Source organism: Crocodylus porosus, unplaced genomic scaffold (genome assembly GCF_001723895.1).
Source record: "Crocodylus porosus isolate Cpor-Errol unplaced genomic scaffold, CroPor_comp1, whole genome shotgun sequence".
Lineage (NCBI taxonomy): Eukaryota > Metazoa > Chordata > Crocodylia > Crocodylidae > Crocodylus > Crocodylus porosus.
Window position 1 is genome coordinate 49,328,095 of NW_017728906.1, and position 23,183 is coordinate 49,351,277.

Genomic DNA, 23,183 nt, shown 5'->3' on the forward strand with positions numbered 1-23,183 from the left:
TGCCAGGAGTGACCAGGAATAACGGTCACAAGCTGGCAGAGGGTAGATTTAGGCTAGATATCAGGAGGCGCTACTTCACAGTCAGGGCGGCTAGGATTTGGAACTAATTTCCAAGAGAAGTGGTGCTGGCTCCTACTCTGGGGGTCTTTAAGAGGAGGCTAGATGTACACCTTGCTGGGGTGATTTGACCCCAGTACTCTTTCCTGCCATGGCAGGGGGTCGGACTAGATGATCTACTTAGGTCCCCTCTGACCCTAGAAACTATGAAACTATAAACTATAAATTTGATATTTGGATACATGGAAATCAGTTTTGGAGTTTTTAATGCCAAAACACTGAAACCTCGGATTAATAAAGGAAAGGTGTATAGAAAAGAGAGAGGCTTATGCAATGTATTTGGGCAAGAGGCTCTTTGAATCACTGAATAAGTCCGGTGGGTTGTAAGGAGTTAACTGTATTCAGCTCAGCCTCAGACCTGTTCTATGGTGCTGCATTTATCTTTTTAACCTCTCTGCCTCAGTTTTCTCAGTGCTGCAAATGGAAATAATGATAATTCAGCACCTTTGCAAAGCACTTTCAAATTTATGGATGCAAATTGGCATTTAAGCTGTTTCAGTATTTCTCAGCCTGCTTTTGTAAACAAACAGGCAAACAAACAAATTGGATTAATATTTTGGTTGGGAGAAGAGAGAATAACTGTCATCCTATACCAGGTTAAACTGTTTCAGAAATAAACTTATCTTAATTTAAAGCGTCTTTATTAAATAAATTAAAGCCATGGCATTAGCACACTTCTCCATTATCAACCTCTCTCTGCACTTTGCTGTCAGATGCTGTTTCTGTAGCCCCAAGAACAACAGCAAAGAATGCATGTGGAAATAAATTTCCATTGGGGAGGTGTGAATCTCTCTTGCCATTTCTCTGTAGAAGAATTATACACTGAATAAAAATACCCTATATATAATAAATGAAATAAATCTATAGGATGCATCATACATATTTGTAGAATCAATTCTACTTGTGAGGAAAGACGCGTACAATGGTGAATGAAGGGCTCCTAGGACACAAGTTGCTGAGATGCCCTTGTATCATAAAAAGCTTAGCAGAGAGAGAAGCCCTTATGCAAAAGGTAGAATAGTACTGTAAATTAGAAAAGATCTGTCACACAATGCCTAAGGATTGATGGAGCTTTGCGCAGATGCTGTAGAAGACAGGGATTCTACAAACTCTGAAGTACAGACCTCATTACCACTGCTAGAAAGAGGCCATTTGGAATCAAGCTAGGTCATATAATGTACTCCTTCCAGTACGATCTACTTTGGCTGTTCATGCCTACTACCTTATCTTCCTGGCTTTGTGGCTTTCTGAGGGGATCTCTGCACCTGTGGTCCTAAATGTATTGTTCTTTACTTTTGCAACTACTATAAAATGTTGGGCAGAAGTGCACCATGCTGCAGTGGTGGGTGAAGTGTGTGTGTACGGATCAGTATTAGGGAAGATAGGCTTAAACCAAACTCCAGAACCAAATGCTTCAGATTTTGGGATGTTTTAGATTTGCATCTGAAATTTGCAACTTGAGTCCATTTTCCCTGTGTAGGTACTTGTGCCAGATGTCAGGTTTAATACAAGATAGTGTACATTCATAAATGAACATACACACACCTTGGAATATTCTAATACATAAAATGTAGGCACTAGTTACATACTCTGTGTCTAGTGCTCATGTTGTGCCTAGGGATTTTGAGTTGCTGCCTGTGCAGGATGAATGGGGCTAATTTATGCCTCTTTACGAACTCTAGACTGAGATGGATGGATTTAGTAAGAATGACGCTATTGCACTAATTCATGTTCAGAAACCTTTCTTTGTAACTGGTTAGAGATAATTAGCAGGGGTGCTTACAAATGTGGAAAAAACCCCCAGCGCTTTACTTTCAGCTCAGCACAACCCCTTAGCAAGGGCAGTGCACACCCAGAAGAGGAATCATGTCAGTTTGACTTGATTTTCCCAGCATCTGTATAGCTCATGTACTTCAGCGGGGCTTTTTGGTGGTGTTATCTAATAGCTGATTGAATCAACTATTGGATAAAAGCACCAAAAGGCCCCACTGAAGCATGCAAACTACATAGACACTGGGGAGCTGGGTCAAACAGATGTGCTTCCTCTAAAGTGCTGGGGGGGGGGGGGAGATTCTCCTGTGTATGTCAGCACCCCATGTTTCTAAGTGATCTTAAATGTATAGAAATGATGGCATGTTACTGAGTTCTGGATTGGTCTTAGATGGCACCTGGGAATTAATTTGGCCTAATTAAAACTGCACACACACATGCACATGCCTGGCATTTGTGTTCTCTCTTTATCAAAGCAGCCAAATGTAATATATAGGTAAAACCCTTTTACAAAGGTGAGGTGACCTGAACCTTCACCGAGTTCACCCAAAACCAGACCTTTTTCTGTGGTGCCCACTATGCAAGTACCTGGCTGTTCTGAAGCAAGTTTGAAGAGCAAAAGTACTAAGAGTAGAGGAAGAAAAATAAAATTATGCAGCAGATAGAGAGAATTTTCTCTCAATTTAACATGAATTACTATTATTAGTTTCTGTATCCAAAGGCTACGTAAACACTAAGTAGTAAATGCTCTGCTAATCATCAACCTGTCCACATGGGGGCATGCTTACTCTACTGGCATGAATGATAGATCCCTAAGGTAATATACCCTTTTAACTTAAAAGTTATGTGTGCTCTCCACCTTTAAAGGCCTGCCGTTGTAATGTTCTAACATCATGTTGGGGCTGGGTCATGCCAAAAAGTTATATCTGTGTGTGTGGTTTATTTTGTTTCCTATAAACTGTCTTTCTCTACAACATTGCAGAAACAAAATGGCCTTGTGATTGTGACCTGAGTGCCCCAGTATTTTGTAAAACGTGTCCCCCATGCCTGTCTGTTTTCTGTTTTCTGTGCCAGAAACACCATGGTGCTCTCCCATTAAGGTGAAATATGGGTATGCAAACTGCAGAACACCTCAAGGAGGATATTACAAGAATGTCTTGGGAACAAGATGCGACATTCGTTGTCAGAAAGGCTACGAACTGCATGGTCCTTCAGAGCTTATTTGTCAGTCAAATAAACGCTGGTCCGGGAAAGTTTTTTGTAAACGTGAGTAGCTGATTTTGGAGGCAGTTGGGATGCTTTTCAGTTTTACTGGATGATAAACTAATTTTCTCTCTGTGATGTCAATTAATTTGTTTTTATATTTAATATGGAATAAAATGCAGGGACAGAGATAGGATAGGATAGGAGCTGCTGTTAGCATGAACTCTGTTCATCATTTGGCTCTTGTCCATATTTTGAATTTAAAAAAAATATACGTGCATAGATGAAAGCGCAACTAACTTGGCACCATCTGTTTCACACATAATGTGTATAGCACTTTTATTGTACAGTAGGTGAGCTGTGCCAGAACAAATAGTTGATTTCTGAGGAGTTTACTGTCTACAAGCACAGAAAGCACAATATTGAGAGCAGAGAGTCGATGAAGATAGGAGTACTTCTTGAAATAGGCAGGCTTTTAATTTATTGAAGTTTGAGAGACTGCAAAAACTCACATTTTAGAAAATCTGGTAGTATTGTAGTTAGTTAGTTTTAGTCAAATGGTCATCATCTTGCAAAATTTGAATGTCAGTTATTCAATGAGTCCTTCTTTAGCTCTTGAGGAAAAAAATATTTGGTCAAAAGCTGGTAATGGGAAACTTTTTTAAAATTGTAACTTAATTTCATTAGGTAAACTCAAATGTAGAATGATAAACTTTGGAGTTTGGCTGGCTAGAGTAGAAATGGAAAAGCATACTTGCACTGAAAAATCAAAATCATATTTTGTTCAGCTACAGTACTGTATTTTTGCCTGCCTTCCACACCTCTGAAAATTAATCACAAAAAGATCTGTATACATTTATTTGTTCTTTTCCCCAGAAAAACGATGTCCAACACTGTCTATGCCAGCTAATGGAGGGTTCAAGTGCTTAGATGGGGCATACTTTGGCTCCAGGTGTGAGTATTACTGCTCACCAGGATATCAGTTGAAAGGAGATCGAATAGTGACCTGTATGGACAACAAAGTTTGGAGTGGCAGACCAGCTTCCTGTGTAGGTAAGATGAGATTTTGGTTACTTAGAGCCCAGCTTTTAAAGTTTAATCCCAAGGGATTCTAAATGTTTTGGAATCATAGATCCTGTACTCACTGAGGAAACAGACACATCTTTTGGAGAAGCACCAAAACAGTTTATCTAGAGTTGTGGTAGTTTCTACCTAATATGAAGCTTTAATTCAGGCTGTTATCTTTTTAAAAAATGTGTGCTGTGGCTTAGACATTATACCCAGGGTTAAGATAATGTCAGTGGATAAAGTTCTCTGGCCTATGTTTTGCCAGAAGTTATTGATGAGCATAATGAATACCTTCTGGCCTCAGAAGATGTGAAGCTGTTCTGTTGCTTATACTTATTTGTGTTTTTTACCAGCATCTTCTGTAGTTATTTCAGGAGACATGAAGGTGAATCTCTCTGGCTGAGAGTTAGGTTAAGCAAGAGTGAATTCTCTACCCAGTTCATGCTGACTTAGTTACATAACTCTTTCATGTCAGTGGGACTTCATCAGGTGGCACGAACACAGTGTTGCAGATACTACCATTGATCTTAGGAAGTCCCTGATAACTTCCATTGACCAGGATGTCCAGTTCTTTAGTCATTTGAATTGGCCACTAACAATTTACTTTATTTATTTGAATCCAAGATGAGTTATTTTCCTCCAATCAGCATGGAGGAAAAAAGCCTTGCTTGGATATAAGTACCAGTCTGGAACTCAGCTCTAGCTTTGTCCCTCACCTCTGCTCCAGCTCCGGTTCCTCCAGACTGACCCAGCTAGGCCAGGAGATGTGGAGGGAAGTAGTCATACGATATTCTGGCTAATAAGATGTTGTCTTTGCTATGGACAAATCATTAAAATCCCAATTTAGGACCGTTTTTGCAAAATGTCAGGTTTAGCTCCACCTTTGGTTTCTGGAGCTCCACTGTTGTGTGTTGTGTCAGGATTTAAGGTAGTTTTACTAAGAGGTTAGATTATGTATTTGTATAGGATGGTTTGGACAGGGATGATCCTGCCTCAGGCTGGGGGTTGGTCTACATGACCTCTGGAGGTCCCTTCCAGCCCTATTTCTCCATGATTCTATGAAAGCAACCATCACTGAATACTGGGGACGTTGACGATGCTTTGGAGCTTTTGGCTAGGCATAGACATTCAAAAAGCCTAAGCCTGAATTGATTCATTCTTTGCAAGTTAGTCTAACCTGTGAAGCTTAAACTGATTAATAACTGGACAGGCATTCTCTGTTAAATCAGGAAATGCAGCCACAAGCCTGCAGTGGCTCAAGCCAGAAGCCAGGGGTACTAGAGCATGGCTGCCAGCAACTGCCAATGGGGAGGAAAGAGAGATGCCCTCCAAGTCTCTTTTGCCTCCCTGCTGAAGCGGAGAGGTCATGGCCAGGCACCAGCCAGGGCTAACAGGACACAAAGGATGCCAGCCACCAGCCTGGGGGTAGAGGAGAGGGCAGGGAGCTGCTGCCAGACTGATGAGTGGGGATGGGGAAAAAAGTCCTTTCTTGGAAGCAAGCATATATTGAACACAGCAATTTGCAAAGCATACAGCTGGGAACTACCAAAAATCTTCGCCTAAGCTTAGGCACATGTGTGTGATGATAGTCAGGTCTTTGCCAACAATTCCCACTTCTCAGTTTGGTGCTGCAGGTCTTGGATCTGCACACAGGGGACTAGTTTGCCTCTCTCCCCTGCCCCAGGACCGCTGTGGAATTAATGCCCTCCCAGGCTGCAAGCAAGCTGGACAGAGGGAGGAATTAACACCGTCTCTGCCTGGCTGCAGGAAAGTTGTAAAGGTGTGGCTGGGCCTGCCAAATCTGTGTGGTCCACAGGGTTTGCCAGCGGGGAGGAGACAGAGGGAAGAATTTGCCTGAGGGGCCATGGCAGGCCAGCGTCTGGCCATGCCCCACCCCTGCTCTGACTAGCGAGCAGAGGGGAGGGGCCAGCTCTGCTGTGGAACAGAGCCTCGTCCAGCCCAGAGAGCTTGCTGGGATGCTGGGGGTGTCTGATTTATCTTAAACCAGCAAGGGGTCTGGGACCGGTTTGAGTCAAATAAGCTAAGTCTGATACTACATGTAACCAGGTTTATCTCAAACTAGCTTTGGCCATTTTCAAACTGGTGCGCTGAATGCCTGTTCTGTTACAGGCTTAAACCAGCTTCTGATCACTTAAACTGGTTTATGCGTAATGTCTGTCCCTAGCCTGTGAGTATAATGTTGAAAGTACAGTTCCATGCAGAGGGCACCAGGCTAACCTTAAGAGTGAATTAGCTCAAGCCAAGCTTATTAAATGCTAGCTCTACATCACCCTGCTGCTACTTCGGTTGCTAAACCAAGTTATGACTCCAGATTACCTTGTCTTTGCAGTTATTTTAACTTAATCTAGCTAATTCAGTTTAGCCAAACACACATTAAGAACCTGTCTTTAGGTGTTTTGGAGTTAGATTAAGAGCAAGGTTTGGGCCTGGTTATTCTTAGGGCAGGGTGACAATCCTGGACTGGTGGTTGGTCGCTGTGAGTGGTAGTGAAGGTAAGGACTGATAAGGTAAGGCTGGGGTTAGGGCTGGCCCACTCAGTTGCCCTGGTTACAATAAGTTGAGTTTTCTGAAAGAAAGGGGCTTTGCTATTTGAAATATGCATTTTTATTATTTTTCCCCTAATAAATTTAGCTTTGAAACATTTTATTTAAACAAAAAATAGATTTTTCAATAAACACTTAATACTATTTTTAATAAAAGTTTTCCTTTTAAAAATTGTAGACAAATTAATCCCTTCCAATCCATGAGAAATTCAAACACTTTAAAAGTCTGAACTTTATCCTGAAAATTATGTATTCATTTGTCAACCAGCTGCATTGCAGATATTGTGGTAAATAGTATTTGTCATTCTGCTACATCCTTTGTTGCATTTTAGGGAAATATTTCAAAAAGTAATTAACTAAGAGCTTCCAGTTGAGCAAGACTGAAATTGGCCTTGGATCTGAATCATTATTTGTACTGGCATTTAATAATGGATTATAAAACAGATGTTTCAAAGTTTGGTACAATTAATTATTTTTGCCTAAATTTGCTTTCTCTGTCGGATGGTTAGTTTGAATTAACTACCAGCAGTTATCTAGAATTGCATCACCTATCAGTAGTAACAAGTGCTGTTTGGCACCAAACCTTTCTCTGCTACATTCAGATACCCACATCACCTTCACTTTCTGTATTCAATACCATTCCTCACTCCCCTGTCTCAAAAAATTTGCTGGAGTTTGAGAAACCCACAGGCTGTTGGAAAGCTTGTTCTTCATTTTTTCCAGAAAGATCAAAAGGCCCCATTCATTCTGTGGATTGCCACTGACTTTTTGATGTGGGCTAGGCAACCAACAGGGTCATTTCTACATATGGAATGAAGTACCATAGTTCATATGACAAGCTTCAGGAAAGTATGAAAGGAAAATCATAGGTGAGCAGCTTCAAATTTTTCATTGTAACCCAAACCCCCTTGCCTAATATGATATAGACCATCCAATCGAAGTGCATCCATTAATAGATTGCCTTACTCTCAAAATGCCCTATTAATTGCTTAAATGAACTAGTTCATAATCCATTTATAAACAGAGATATAGATAATGACTGAAAAGAGATGCAGATGATGAAGACTGTGCCTCAGTAATGATGCAAATGATATGCTTAGGATATGAGTAAATCTGGAGCTGCTTGATTCAACACAGCATTGCATACTTTTCTTTGAGTATCCTTGCTTTAGTAGGTGACTGTATTCTTTCACTCAGTTCAAATTCTGAGTGTTTTGGTATGGTTATCCAGAGACATGTAAATATTAAATAGCACCTGTCCACCTGAATTATGCACAGAAAATATGTTTTTAAAGTGTTTTCAGGTTCAACAAGAAGGACTTCCTGAAGGGTACTTGGTGATTCAGTTCCCATAGTAACCTGTTTTTGTTGCTTAATGAAATGAAATGCTAATTAATGCTAGTTCATGCAAATCTTGTTCTGTATACTTACTGATGGAATCTACTTTCTGATCATAGGAAAGCAGGGCTGGAAGAAACTTCATGAGGTCATTTAATTCAGCCTCCTGCTCAGGGCAGGATCATCCCTGACTAAAACATCCCAGCCAAGTGTCTGTCTGACTAACAACTTTGCTAGATATCCTGTTCCAATATTTAACCACTCTAATAAATCAATTAGATGCTTAAAACATTGGGTGCACTAAACACCCTTCTCTCCCATCTCCCATCCTTATGTTAAATTTTAGTCATTTATATAGATCCTTTAATACCAGAGTGTTAGTTCACAGCTACAAAGGAAACTGTTTAGCAAGCCATAGAAATGAGCGGAAAGAGTTTTAACTGTTATTTCCCCCAAAAGAAATTCAATACAGGTTGCTTTTAAGGAGAAAAAGTGGGGATTGTCATCGTTCAAAGAATGAATTTAGTGTGGCTTCTACTTCATCAGTGGTGTCAGGATAGAGTTAAAATAGTGGAGTGAGAAGGAAATGTGAAGGGGAAGGGGATTTCCTTAGAGCAGAAGTACAAAAGTGCAAAAGGGCCTGGTTAGAGACTACAGCAGAAGAATGAACTGTGAAAAGATTTTGAAAAAGGAAATGGAAAAGATTTCCTCTATAAAGGAAATGATAAGGTGATGAAGAAGGAGCGGCTGTCAGGCAATAGTATGAGAGAGAAGGTTAAGACTTTTAAAGAATCAAGGAAGAGAACTGAAGAAAAGAAAGATTAGCACTAGGGCAAAGCCAGAGTCCAATGTGGATTCTGAGAGGAGTGACTGAAAGGTAGATAGATCTGTAATTAGCTTATAAAGCTGCGGTAAAGAAAAAATATTACTACTGTGTATCTTAAGTAAAGGTTTTTCTCACAGGAGATATGAAACACTACAAGCAATATGTATGCTGAAGTTGGTTCACAGAAAACCTTTGTCAGACACTTGAGCACGGCAAAGAGTTCTCTTTTAAAATTTGAGTCACTTGATAGATAATAGGCAAATGCCAGCAAAGTTAAATTTTCTAAATAAATGATTCACTGTTAATTGTTCTCCCTACTGGGCTGTAACATGAACTCATTATTCTTGTTGGCTGTTGTTTTACTGACTATTTTATACATCCTGCTGGAGGATAACTATCTTGTTACTGAGTACTGTGGTTTTGAGGAGTCCTTTGCTGGGAAGGAAAGGCTAAACCCATACCCTAGTACTTCCCAAAATAAAGAAATACAGTAAATGCTGTGTTAACCGGCATTTTACTAACTGGAATACTGTATTAACTGGAATTTCCCATATCCCCCAACACAAATCCTCACTTTAGCAGCCAGAAACTTTGCTGGGTCTATCTGTCATGCACATCAGGTATTTTTATTGTTTACATTTGTTAGTGACACTGCCGATATAGGAGCTGCCAGGAGCTGATATGGTTGATATCCACATAGGCAGAGGGGAAAAAAAAAATGTTTGGGAGGGAGGCGCTGAGCATGCACGCATGCCCAGCCCCCCAGGGAGGAAAGTCTGCAGGGGAGGGGGTGGGGGAAGGGGAAAGGGATCTGTGCGGGGTAGGGTGGGCTGCCACTGTGGGCTGGAGCTGGTATAACTCTCAGATAACTGTAATTTTTAGATAACCGGCACCTCCCCTTACCCCATTCAAGCCAAATAACAAAGCTTTTACTGTAATACACGGAAAGAAAGTGCATTGAGGACCAAGGCTCCGAAACCACCATGGTACATTTGAAGTAACTACAGTGATTCAGCAAAGCACAACACCAACTAGATAAAAAATAGCTCTTCTAGAAAATATCCTGTCATTTTATAGAAAAACTATCTTATTTTTGATTATCTGTTACAAATACAGGCCCTTCCCTGTTATCATTGAAATCAATGCCAGTTTTTCCAATGGCGTGGCAATGGAGGCAGACCATGCACTGTCTGAAATATGACAAACAAAAGGCTCTTTGAACTTATACAATGCTTTTAAAGATAACTCTTACCTGCAGGCCAAGACCAGATACATGTCTCCAGAAATCATATTTATGGTCTGTGTTTCAGCTTCACTTTGGCTAAAAATGTCTAAGCTGAGTCTTAATGATGGATCTTGTAGCCAACATCAGTGTGTTGACCAGTTTAATTCACTTACAATTTTACTTGAACGATGCATTACACTGACTGGGTTTGATAACCATAGCTAATGGAAGTGGATGAATCAGTGCAGTTGTATGTCAGCTTTAACCTTAATCATTGTTTATGTCCCATCAGTATTCTTCTAGTGCTGAGTAATAGTCATAATGCCCTTTCAAAAACATTCAATTCTTTTATATTTCTGCTAGTGCATGTCTACATGTCGCCCTATGGTGACTTAGCCATGCACTCTGTTGCCTTATGATGTGCTAGGATGACATAGCGATCACACATGTTGCCATAGCAGTGTGCTCCTCGGTTATAACACTCTGCTGTGAGGATGTAGCGGCGAAATCTAACCATGTGCCGTACACATGGAACAGTAACCACCTATACTGTGCCATGCTTTAGTACTTCCAAAATGAAGTGGTAAAGCATGGCGACTTGTGGACATGCCCATAGAGTATCAAGATAAACCGCACAAATAATATTCCTGAGCAAAACATTTATACTAACAAATATAACTAGGGCTAGTAGGGCAGTAGTGATTAATTGTAAGATAAAAATGTGTTCGTTCCTTAACTGTTTATTGCCTGTCACCACTGCAAGATAAAAACCAAAATGGGTTAACACATTATTGTTAATAATAATGCTTGGCAGTCAGAGAGCTTTATGCTTCAAATTACTTCCATCATTAGTTATAATCGATTATAACTAATCAGTCAACAACCTGCCAGGAAGTAGGTAAGTACAACTTCAGTTTTACAGAGGACTGAACAGACATAGGAGATCAGTAACTTCCCTGAAGTCATGTAGTGAGTGTCAGAGCTTTGGATGGTATCTCAAGTGTTCCTGACCCCATTTCCAAGCTTAGTCTACTGTGTATTTTCTGAATGTTGCAGGTGATTTTATACAAAAGTCTACTACCATACTAACTCTGTGCGTTTCATTTCTATTTACTCAGTCTAGGAGGTGAGTAGGATTAACTAGATAGAGCTTACATTTTTCCTTCTACTCCTTCCTACATTCAAGATGTAAAACATTAAGTGCATCTTTTATGACCTTGGCTCAGACATTAGGAGGACTGCAGGCATGATGGTCTGAAGTTGTATTACAGCTTTATGGAGAATAGACTAAGGGCTTAATTAAACTGTGTGTGTGTTAACAGATACAGAACCTCCTAGAATCCAATGTCCGAGTGTGAAAGAGAAAATAGCAGAGCCCAATAAGCTGACAGCCCGAGTGTTCTGGGACACGCCAGAGGGAAGGGACACAGCTGATGGTATTTTAACAGAGTAAGTGAAACTCTAAGGATACTTGTTTAGTCTTTTCCTAGACCCCCTTCAGTGTCCCAAGGGTGACATTCTGTTACCATTTGGTAGCCTTGAATCTGTTTCCATTTGGTCATCTATATGGCCGTTAGGTCTAATGGTCTAGACATAGACTATCACTCTAGGTGACCAGTTTGGATGGTATCCTTTTCCTTGTGACAATCTGCAGGAGTGTTCACTTGCTGTTGAATCTTATGTGGCCCTTCAATTTATATAAAATTCAGGTTTACCCTCCGCTTTAGAGGGAGGTAAATTGTCCAGGAGTTGGCATACAAAAAGCTAGCAGACTGCTGCATCAGTTTTAAGGCTGATGGGATAAATATATATCAGCTTTTCAGTCAGCACCTTTTCTGTGACACCTTGTGGGATTTCCAAAAGAGCTTTCGGGAAGCTTTCTTTTTTCCTGTAAGCAAGAGTTTCATGTGGTGCAGTACCTCTGAGACATACTAAAAGCAAGGAGAGAGTACTATCTGAGGAAATTAACAGAGAATAACTATGTGGCTGTGTTAAAATACAAGACAAATAGTGTGCCAGTGAGAATTTAACATACATCTTCAAACTTTCACATAATCTGATGTTGGGACCTGGAGTTCTTTAGTACACCACTTCTAAAATGATGTGGTTTTAAAAAAGAACTGGGTACTACAGTTGCCTTAAAGCTCACTCCCCATTTTTGTGGTTTTACAGTTATATTTTTCATATTTCTCCCAGTGCTATTCTCTTGTCTATTACAACACGAAAACCCGTAAAACCAATAGGGGAGATAAACTGCTACGTGTATTAGTACTAGCTGCCTATAATTTGCATGATACAAGATTGGCAAAATGAAGATGGCTACCCAAAATTCTTTGATGAGAATGAGAGCCAGTTAACTGTCCTCTTACCCCCAAAAAAGCTGCTACAGGAATTGAATAGTTAAAAAAAAGAATCAACTTTCTATTCACTGAAATATGAAGGATGTGCCCAACTTAAACTATTTGATGAAGATGTTTGAAAGTGCTAAAGAGAGACTGTGGAAAGAAACACGTGCAAGATGGAAGAATTCATTATGTAAATAAAACACTTAGTGTTTGTGGTGACAAAAAAACCCATAATGTTTGCTTTAAAGCAGTATTGGGCAAAATGTGGCCCCTAAAAATTTAGAAAATTAATATTTATCTGCCCTGGGCTGCCTGTCATGCAGCCAAAACTCAGTAAGCAGCCCTCTGCCCAAAATAATTGCCTACCCCTGCTTTAAAAGCTACTGAAGCAGCTCTTTTGATTCTAAAATAAGAACTTTTGACCTCATATCTGAATCTAGTGGCAATAATTGAATATGGTGAAGATTATAAAGCACCAGTAGCTGTTCCCAATCCAGTCAGGTGGCAATGAAACTATGGAGGCATTCTGTAAAGAACATGCAGGTTTCCAGAATTTCAGTTTCTAATTCCTATCATTTTACTATCAGTCCCATGATACTGATGTTTTTTTCTTAAAGACCCAGATCCTAGAGTCTAGTAAACGTGTGAAAATCTTGGGTTTCTTTATTTTTAAAAGAATGTTTCTAATTCTCATTGCTGTAGAAAAAGTTTGAAATCATGAGGGTGTTTTTAGCACTTTGGATATTGTTCCTGGTAGTTGCTTGTGAGGGTTTGAAGTGACGATTTGGAGGATTCCTTCAGCTAAAACTGACTGCAAATGCAGGGAACTGGACTTAATGATTCAGGAGATCTCTTCCAGTTCTGTGCTCCTATGTATGATTCTTATAGGCTTATTGTTGGCAGTCCCTCAATACAAGGATGATAGCCTTCCAGTAAATAGGAAAGTCATTGGTGAGTCTGGAGATAACTGAGGCTGATCTGAGATGCACATATTCAATTGCCAACATGGCAAATCATTTTGGAAGGAAGGAATGGAGTCTGGTGATGTTGGTCACTGATTTCGCATTTTGTCTTTCATCTATCTGCTTCCATAGTGAGGCAAGTTTATGAAGGAAGACACCTATATGTCTTCTTTCAATGTGGGGACACCATTGAGCATTAGCAAGCATGAGGTACTTCATGAGAAAGAAACCTTAATCCAATAGGAAGGAAAACCTAAACAAACACAGGTTTCTATTCCACTGTAGCCTTCATCTCCCTTTGCAGCCATGTGAAGTAGTGTTTCTTTATCTGCAGGCTCCACTGTTGAGGACTTTTATTTTTATTTTTGGAACATTGTTAGTCTGGAAACCTCACACTCAACCTTGCCACCACTGGTGGCCCTACCAAGAGTACAAAACCCCAGAGGGCATCACTTTTGAGGTCATGGATAGTTTACAAGCCTCTCCACCATGTCAAGGTCATGAACTTGGGGAGGTATAGGCTCCTAAACCATAGGATAAATAATACTGCTCAGACTTATCAAATCTAAGGAAATCATGATACATTATTTAAGCCAGTCTTATGACTTCTTGCTTGGTAGCCTGTCTCATGGTTTTTGAATAGCTAGGGTTGGCCATACTATTCTCTGCTGGTATGTTAAAACTAGAGTGCAATGCAAGACCCTGGAGCCATTTGGTTTAGCTAGAATCATAGCATTAAAAAGCTCATTACCAAAACACACTACCTATAGCAAGGTGAGACCGTTCCCCAGCAAACGGTTAAAGGGTATTTGTGCACTCTCAAGGCTTCCAGTCCTCCAAGCCTCAGATAGTATCTTCTGTTGCTGTCCAAGAGGAGATGGGAGGAAATGTCTTAAAACAAAATAGCGCCTCAAATTAGATTGAAACATCATGACCCAGGTTCAGACTGAGCCTGACTTTGGCATTTCTACCTTGGGACTTCAGTATTCTCTTGACATATGCTGTTGTCAGGAATGAGCAACTGAGCTAAAGCCTGAAACTGCATGCCCAACTCTCCTATCATAAAATAATCCTGATTCCTCATTACCTTTTCATCCATACAGAGAATGCCAGACAATACAGCTCTACCTAGTCCTGGTTTATGCCCAAGTCCTACATTGTAGACTATCCTGTATGCAAAGTTGGTCTGGAGTTCCCCATTTATAATTGGGGCTGGACTCGATGATCTCCCGAGGTCCCTTCCAGCCCTAATGTCTATGAAATATAATTGGCATGAGCTTCTTTTAATTGTTACATGAAATGTAAGCAAGTACAATGATGCTGATAGGTAACTTGTAGTGACGGGAATCAAAGAGACCATTTCAACACCTCACTTATCTGCTGTTAGTAGTGGGTAATTTTGCTAAGACCAAACTAGGCTTCTGTGAATTTAACTCTTACATGCATTGGGCTCCACTGCCTATCCTCCTTGTAGCTGTTTTTTCTGGCTCTGCGATTCTCAGCATAGCTAGCAATCTGGCATTGCCCACTCACAGAAAAGCCTTTCATCTGAAGATTGCTGGGATTTTTCCAGTAGGTAGATAACTCACTTGTTGCATGGGACACTTAGCGCATGTTGTCAGCATTACCATGCCCTGCTGAAAGCGAGACTATATTCTGAGCAGCACATGGCAATGCTTACTAACATCTCAGTCCACTCTGAACAAGGCTGGAGACAGCAGAGAACCCCCTGTTGCGAACGCTGGTGCCAGGTGCTATAACACGTCTGGGTGCACAGTTCTTACATTCACCTATGAGAATGCCTTGAGCCTGTGCCTTCCCCACCTTGTCCCCAGCACTGTTCAGCCTGGAAGTACCTGTGCATGGCAAGCCAGGGTAAGCTGGGTCTCTGGTGGCTAGTGAAAGGAGGTATAGGGAGCCAGGCCAGGAGAGGGTGCTGCTCCTACTGCTGGATCTGTGGGACAAGCTGGTCTCTGTTGCTGGCAGTCTTGAACCAGCCCTGGCACCACAACAGTATCTTGAACTCATGTTATCTCCATGGAGCAGTCTGACAACAGCTGAGCACATGCTACTTAAATGTGATCTGGAGATGCTCTGCTAGGGAAAAGTTGTAACTGCTACAATACAGTCACACTTAGCACTTGCTTTACTACTTGAACATGTGACTGTGTGACTTGTAAGTGCAGTTAACACATCTTAAGTGCAATGTGTGACATGACCCTTACTTTCTAAACATCTGTACTATTCTGTTTCTCATTTTAGTGTTATTCTGAAAGGCTTGTCATCAGGGTCACATTTTCCAGAAGGTGACCACAAAATCCATTACACCGTGTATGACAGAGCTGAGAATAAAGGCACTTGCAAATTTCTGGTTAAAGTCAGAGGTAAGAGAAATGTCTAATTATGTAAACAAACCAATACATGTGTATTTTTAATCAGCCAGGTGTAAATAAGTCTTGTTATATACACCAGTCTTGTTGTGCATCTGTGAACTTTTTCCTGAGTCTTTCATGTAGCTTGAAAATGCTCAAATCAATTTGGATTAGGGACCCAGGGAACTGAGCTGTAGCTATCCGAGGAAGCAGCATTGGTTCAAGTTAAGAGTCACTGTGTTGATCAGCCTTGCTCCCCCATGCTGTTCCTCCTCCCTGTTCATGCTCTCCTTGTTCCTTTCCTCCCTAGTCCTGGCCTCCCCTATCCTCCAAACTCTGTAGTCCTCTCAAATCAGCTACTGAGTCACAGCTGATAAGACTTCCTCAGATCTGTTGGGTAGGCTACCCTCTGACAGAGTAGCAGCTGAAAGCTGTGAGTCTCTGACATACCGGGCTTCAAATCTTCATCTCCTTAATGCCTTTTTTTTTCGCTTGTGTGTATGAATATGATGAATTAATTAGTTAATGGAAAGGAAGTGCTTGATTGTCTGAAAGCTAGGAATAAAGAACAAGCCAGAATACCACTTTTATATTCTTGCAGTATAATTTTATGAGTAAGGCTGCACTGGAGAAACAATTATTGTTGTTCCTTTTTCCTATTCGAAGTCAGGCGCTGTGTTAAACTGAATGCCCCAGAAAATGGCTACTTAAAATGTTCAGGTGATGGAAATAACTATGGTGCTACCTGTGAGTTTTTCTGCGTTGGTGGCTATGACTTGCAAGGAAGCCCTGCTAGAGTGTGCCAGTACAACTTAGGCTGGTCAGGAGTGGAGCCGACCTGTACACGTACGTGAGTACTTTATTACTGTACTGAACAGAAAGTGAATGGCATAAAGGATTTGCTTATAGCTCTGCATGCCATTTCCTCATAGTTGCATTGCACAGTTACTGTCACTTGTTCAAAAGCTGGCATTTGGTATGTGGCGAACTAGGAAATTTTTGCTAGAGGATAACTAACTGTAACATGTCTTATAAATCTCTTGGTAAAACTTCAGACCACACTGCATTGGAGGTGACAGAGAGACAAGCCGATACATTCTGCTTTTAATAAGCAAAAAACTCCTTAGCTCTTCCTACCAATGGTTATCAGCCTTCGTACACCTCTTTGTAAACTAGATTCTCTCCTTTTCTTCATCAGTGTTCAGTATACAATTGGACTTCTGGCTTTTCTTGGTATTCTTCTTGGTATTCTTCCCCACTCCTCATCCTCATCCACTGGCTCTCTTTACATACTAGTTTTTCTGTATAAAATCATTGCAGATAATACATTTCTGTTACTGAACAACCTACATTCTACTATTGTATGCTGGCTCCATCGTGTGGGGCTTCCTTTGGTGGCGTGCGAGTGCCCTGAGCTGCATATGTGCCGCAGGGAGCCCCATACAATAGAGGTGGGCCAGCCTGGTTGCACTCCTTGCTGCCACATGCAGCTCTGGCTGGAACCGCCTGCTGATGGGCAGCAGCACCTGCACAGCTTAGGGGTGGGACTTCCAGTTCCAAGATTGTGACCCAGGGGTGGAGCTACAGGTCACCAAAACTCATTAAGCAGCCCTCCAGCCAAAATAATTGCCCACCCCTGGTCTAGATCAATGGTTTTCAACCTGTGGACTGCTGACCCCTGTGGGTCCACAGACTGTTTAAGGGGTTCGTGAAAGATGACTATGGTCAATCAAAAGTATGTGAATACCCACACTTACGATTCAAAGGGGTCCACGTCTCCATTTAAAAATTTTGGGGTGTCCACAAAATGAAAAAAAGTTGAAAACCGTTGGTTTAGCTCCTTCAGTTTTCATTCATGTGAGTAAAAGTTGCCAGTTGCAGAGTTTATTCACCTGCACTTGCTTCCACCCCATCTTTCTTTATTGATGTAGCTTTTAACTACAGTGGTACCTTGGAACAAACTCTGCAGCTCTCCCTGGCTGAAGGTCACTAAAGATCTTTGCCTAACCAATTGGACACATCAGAGATATGTATAGGATGGGTTTAGATAGGGAAGATCCTGCTTTGAGCAGGAGTTGGGGTAGATGACCTCCTGAGGTCCTTTCCAGCCCTGCTTTTCTTTGATTCGATCACTGTTCATCAATGCATGTGCTTGCAGGCATTCAGAAAATTGTCAGCCAACCCAACAGTGCTCATAATTTTAGTGAATGTAGTGAGTTGTAAATAAATAAAGTCATGCAGCTTATTTTTGACAGTCCAGAGTTTTTGCTCCTCTTTATTAATCCCAAAGCAATATTGGAATTGATAAGTTAGACCCAAGGTACTGTGACTCCAAGGCTTATTCTTCCTTATTTTCAGCTGTGCAAAAAGAAGAAATATATGTTCATTGCATTCCTCCAAGCAACTTGCAGAAGCAACTGCTGTTCTTCATTGCTGGTTTGGGTGATGTGGTGAGAGACTTCAAAGATATGCCCTCATTACAACTTGTGATAGATTCTTATTGACTTCAGCAGAGCCAGGATTTTGCACATTAACATTTAGCCCCAGCTCCTGTATTATTCTCTTTTTCTTTCCTTGGATTTAATAGTTGTTTTTGCTAATTGCTGCAGTTTGAAAGGAGGTCTGTTTCTGCAATCTCTGTGATTTTTGTTCTTAATTTTTAATTCCAGCTATGAATATTAATGTTGCGGTGAGAAGTGCAGCTGCCCTCCTGGATCAGTTTTATGAGAAACGGAGACTGCTAATTATATCAACTCCTACTGCAGCCAACTACTTCTACAGGATACAACTGGGAATGCTGCAGGTAAGCAGGGTGCCTTATTTCACAGCATTTTTTTAAATACACAAGAAGGTCAGATTCTCAGTCAGTGAAATTTCTCCATGGACTGCAATGGAACAGCTGAGAATCTAGCCATGAGCTGGCAGTTCTGAAGTAAACATGTTTTCTAGGCTCTGAAGTAGCATTACCATCCAATTTTTAGCTGCTAAGGGGTTAGTCCACTTTTGTTAGTATATCAGTTACTTTTGTAATAGTAGTGCAAAAAATGTGGATTTCTGCAAAAACAGCACACCAGAATCCAAATCAGTTACCAGCTCAGGGACTGTTTTTGACCTTCCTGAATGTAGACATTTGGGAGGAAGTTGTATCATGATTCAGAACTTGTATAAATATCCCCCAATTACTACTAAAAACCATGTAACAATTTTTCTTGAGAAAAAAATGTTAAGCTATATCTTTGTAGAAGGCCTATCTCCTTATGGTGTTTGTTTCAAAATATGCAACAATGGTGTGACCATTTTAATTATGCAGTACCTGTGTTCATCTAGCTGTACACTTTAACCCTGGCAAGAACCTGACTATCGACATGCAGTAGAGAGGTAGAGGTCTCCAAAAGAGAACGAAACTGTTAGTCAGACCAGCAGGAGCAAACATTTGTTTTCTGCTACTGTTTATAACAAAATTCAGCAGTAATAAATACAAATGATATCACTTGTAAATCCTCATTATTTTGTTTCTAGCTCCAGTTTGTGAATTAATAGTAGTAGTATTTTTGGCTTGACCATTAAATTTATTTTCACTGCAGTTTTTACCAGGTTAAATTTAATAGGTACAGTGCTTCCCACTTCCTCCTACCAAGCTGATCAAACGGTTAGGCATTAGAGAAAAATCCGGATTACAGTACTGGCATAATTTTTAATCTAACAGCCTCTTTCTTTTTTATTAGAGACAATGTGTTTTTTTTTTAAAACGTGCTAAAAATCCATTCATGCAATATTTTCAGTCATCACGAAGACTGAAGTACATTCATAAAGTGCTGCTAAAATGGTTGCTATAAAAAGAAGCAAGGCCAAGTGTAGAGATTACAACATGAATGTAACGATGTTCAGAGCTCTTTGTAGACATCACCTATTGAGCCTTTAAAGTAGATCTCCCATTATAATCATGTTCACTTATGGGTATTCCTGTCTTTTTCTGGGCCCTTCTAGCCAGCACAGTGTGGGTTAGACCTTCGACATGTTACAGTGATTGAACTAGTCGGTGTCGTTCCAGCACTTATAGGAAGAATAGGAGTAAAGATACTGCCTCCACCACTTGCTTTGCAACTCAGGTAAAGTGAAAACTTATTCTGTTACACCTCAGCATGTGGATTTGCTGTATTCCCTTTTGATTTCTTGGATCCTTCTGTGGTAGCACTTGTTTATTTAAATAATCAGTCACTGTAATATATTTTAAAAAATCTTCATCAGAAAAATAAGTGACAGAGACATCCTCCAAATGATGAGTTCATGATGGAAAAGGGGGTCCTGAATCACCTACCGCTAGTTTGAAAGGTGGGAGAAGGGGTCTGTATGGTTCACCCAAGGGCTGGGTCTCAGTTACAACTTAACTTTAAATGTTACCAAGAAGTTTCTGCAAAACCACAGATAAATGGCATTTCGAACTTTTCCCAGGCACTCCCTTTACCTTCTTCCTCCCAGCTACCTTCCACTAATAGAAGATGTTGCATTAACCCCCTGAGAAATACCGAGCCTGCACCCCGCCTTTTCAAACTTCTTGATTGGCTCCTGGCTGCTAATAAGCCACTTTGGGGAGGTGCCAAGGCTGATAAGAACAAAAGTACATCTTTAAGTCCTCTTGACGTCACTAAATCAAACATGTGTTAAGTCCCAGTGAAGTTTTAGCACTATAGCATACCCCAAATGTGTATCAGTAACCCATCACGTGTTCTATTGTGGTGGATTATTGACAAATGAAAGACTAGGAACATTTAAAATATTAGCTATAAATGCATCCTGTTTTGTTTTGGAAAATTAAGCATATTTTCCTGCGGAAACTCATTTCTCTTGCCTTGTGTAGTACTTGACTGTCAGTGTGATTTAAGCAGATTTCAAACACTAAGTTTGAAATGAATAAAGAGACACTTCCTACAAAGCTGTTAGCTGGTAAGTGGCAAAAGCAAGGTCTGTTTAATCCACTTAAAAACGCAGGTGGTTTTCTCCTATTCTTCTGCTGAGTTTATTATACTTGCAGGAACAAGGAGCAAGCTGTGCCATGCAGTCTCACAGCTCCTTCAGAGGCTCAATGCAGAGGAACAGTGAATCTAATAATGCTTCAGTGGCTGGGACAGCCAGTTTGATCTGTGCTCACTTCCAACTTCATTATTCCTCCAAATCCCTTCTCCCAGGAGCAGGCTTCCTTGCCAGTGCTTCTGCCTCTTCCATTTACATTTCTGTAGGAATAACAAAAGCCACCCAAAAAGTCATCTCCATGCTGAGATACAGGGGATACTGACTTAGGAATGAGGAAGGACTGAATAGTGCTTAAATATTATCTTTGCTCTTCAACTCACCACTGCTTGGGCATAGCCCAAGAACAGTCTCAGTTACTATAAAAAATGGGCCCTTCTTCCCTGTGGCACCTAGGCAACTTCCACTTGAGGTCTATTGACATGGCCACTAGTGTGGGAATTAATTCTTAAAAGCTAACTGTTCTCCCTTCTTTACAGTGTGGGCTGTTAGCACAATTGCTACATTTCAAAACACATTTTCTAGAGAGAGGAAAAGATTGGAAGCACATTCACAACTGATCTTGAATGTAAAGAATGAATGCTTCATTTGGCATTTTACATTTCTGTACAACATTTAACAATGCTTCAATAGTAAGCATTTATTTCCCTTTTTACCCTTCTATAATTGTGTTGTAACACCAGCTGCTCCAGACACTGGCACATGTAGTGCTGCTTCCATGCAGACAGTTTGCACTTTGTTCTGATTATAAGTAGTGCTGATAGGCATTCACCAGTACTATTTTTTATAGCCAGGATTTTCCCAACTATGCCAAAGTGAAGGTCATATTAACAACATGGGAACAGCCAAAAATCATACAGCTGGCAAAAAATGCAGCCTATTTGCAGCTTCCTTAGCCTCCTTCCAATGCATACACACACTGGACTTTCCAACCTTTATGGCCAACCTGAGGTATAGGTGCCACAGGCAGCACAGGACAACCTCTGTATGTGGCACATATCAGATCAGGGGAGAGGGGGAAGGCAGCACAACATCAGATAGCACAGGAAGCAAAGCTGCAAATTGGGCAAAGAGTGTAAGAAAGGAAGCAAAGCAGGCAGTGAGCATGAGGCTGGGAGCAGAAAGCAGAGCAGCAGATTGTGCAGGGGAAGGAGATCAAAATAACTCTCGTGGAAGGTGTGGAGCTGATTTGTGGCACACCTTCTAAAGAAGTTGACTCCTACTGCTTTGTGGGCAGTATGTTCTTTGGACCCCTGCGGGGTGGCCAGCATATGGCCTGAAACCTGTATTATTAATACAGCCTCACCTCAACCATGGTCTACATATGGGAGCTGCATAGATGCCCACAATTTTCTCCCTTCCCCCATAGTCCCTCATCTGAAAATCAGTACCAATCACTAGGTTGCAGCTGTCCAACTTCTGGGCAGCAGGGGCTGCATGCTGCAAGGGCCACACACCATGCAAATGCCCTCTCCCTGGCCTCCTGCTATGTGCACACAGCACTCCCCTGCGCAGCCACATAGGACTGCACTCCCACAAACCCCCCATAGTCTGGTTCTTTGCTCAGCTGCATGCACAGCATCTTGCCTCTCTCCTGGCCATATCCACCACCCACTGCAGTGCAGGCAGTCTGGTTCCCTTCTTTGCTCTGTACACAACTTGGACACAATCTTGCCCCCTTCCAGCTGCTAGGGCAGGAGCAACTGGAAGATAGGGGTGGCGGCTAGGTGGGAGCCCACAGGCTCCATGCTAACCCCCTGGGGGCGTCATGCTGCCAGCTGGACAACCCTGTATAAGAGTAAAATATTCAGGCATTTTTTTTTACTTTGTCAGGTTGTTGCTGAGAATCTCCCAAAATAATTTCAGCTTACTGGTGATGGACAAGCATGGCATGGACAAAGAGCGTTACCCTTTCCCGGCTACACCTGCTGAACTCTTTACTCTTATTGACACTTTCCCTTTGAGAAAAGAAGAGATGAAGCTACAAGCAGAAGTTGGTCAGTCATGTCCCTAATTGAGAATCACAGGGTTTCATCTCTGAGTGAATTTTTCTACTTACTTATGTTTCCCCTGGTGCTACATAAAGCATGACTTCTCTTTAATCACTGATGTACAGATTTTTTTGTGTTTTTTTTAATTCTATTTTATTGGGTAGCTTCTCTGCATATGATATATGCATGATGCTTTTCGTACTTTCGGCCATCCTTAGAGGAATTTGTACTGCTACTCCCCCAGGAAATCTGTGTACAGATATTGTGTTGGGTCTCCAAGAATTATTTTGAACTTCCCATTCCATGTAAAATTTGATGTTACTTTCTTACTGTTTATAAATCTTTTAATAATAAAATATTGTTTTGCATATCCA

At 41.0% G+C, this 23,183-nt stretch overlaps 1 protein-coding gene across 2 annotated transcripts in view; it reads left to right on the forward strand.

Moving 5' to 3' along the window:
* The window catches only part of SRPX (sushi repeat containing protein, X-linked), a 72,124-nt gene extending 48,941 nt beyond the window's left edge, over window positions 1-23,183 (forward strand). For both annotated transcript variants that reach the window (XM_019529110.1, XM_019529111.1), the window contains 8 exons: window positions 2,962-3,153; window positions 3,967-4,143; window positions 11,434-11,560; window positions 15,681-15,802; window positions 16,457-16,636; window positions 18,460-18,593; window positions 19,778-19,899; window positions 22,652-23,183. In XM_019529110.1, the coding sequence (XP_019384655.1) occupies window positions 2,962-3,153; window positions 3,967-4,143; window positions 11,434-11,560; window positions 15,681-15,802; window positions 16,457-16,636; window positions 18,460-18,593; window positions 19,778-19,899; window positions 22,652-22,832 (1,235 nt within the window). In that variant the 3' untranslated portion in view covers window positions 22,833-23,183. The remainder of the gene's footprint in view (window positions 1-2,961; window positions 3,154-3,966; window positions 4,144-11,433; window positions 11,561-15,680; window positions 15,803-16,456; window positions 16,637-18,459; window positions 18,594-19,777; window positions 19,900-22,651) is intronic.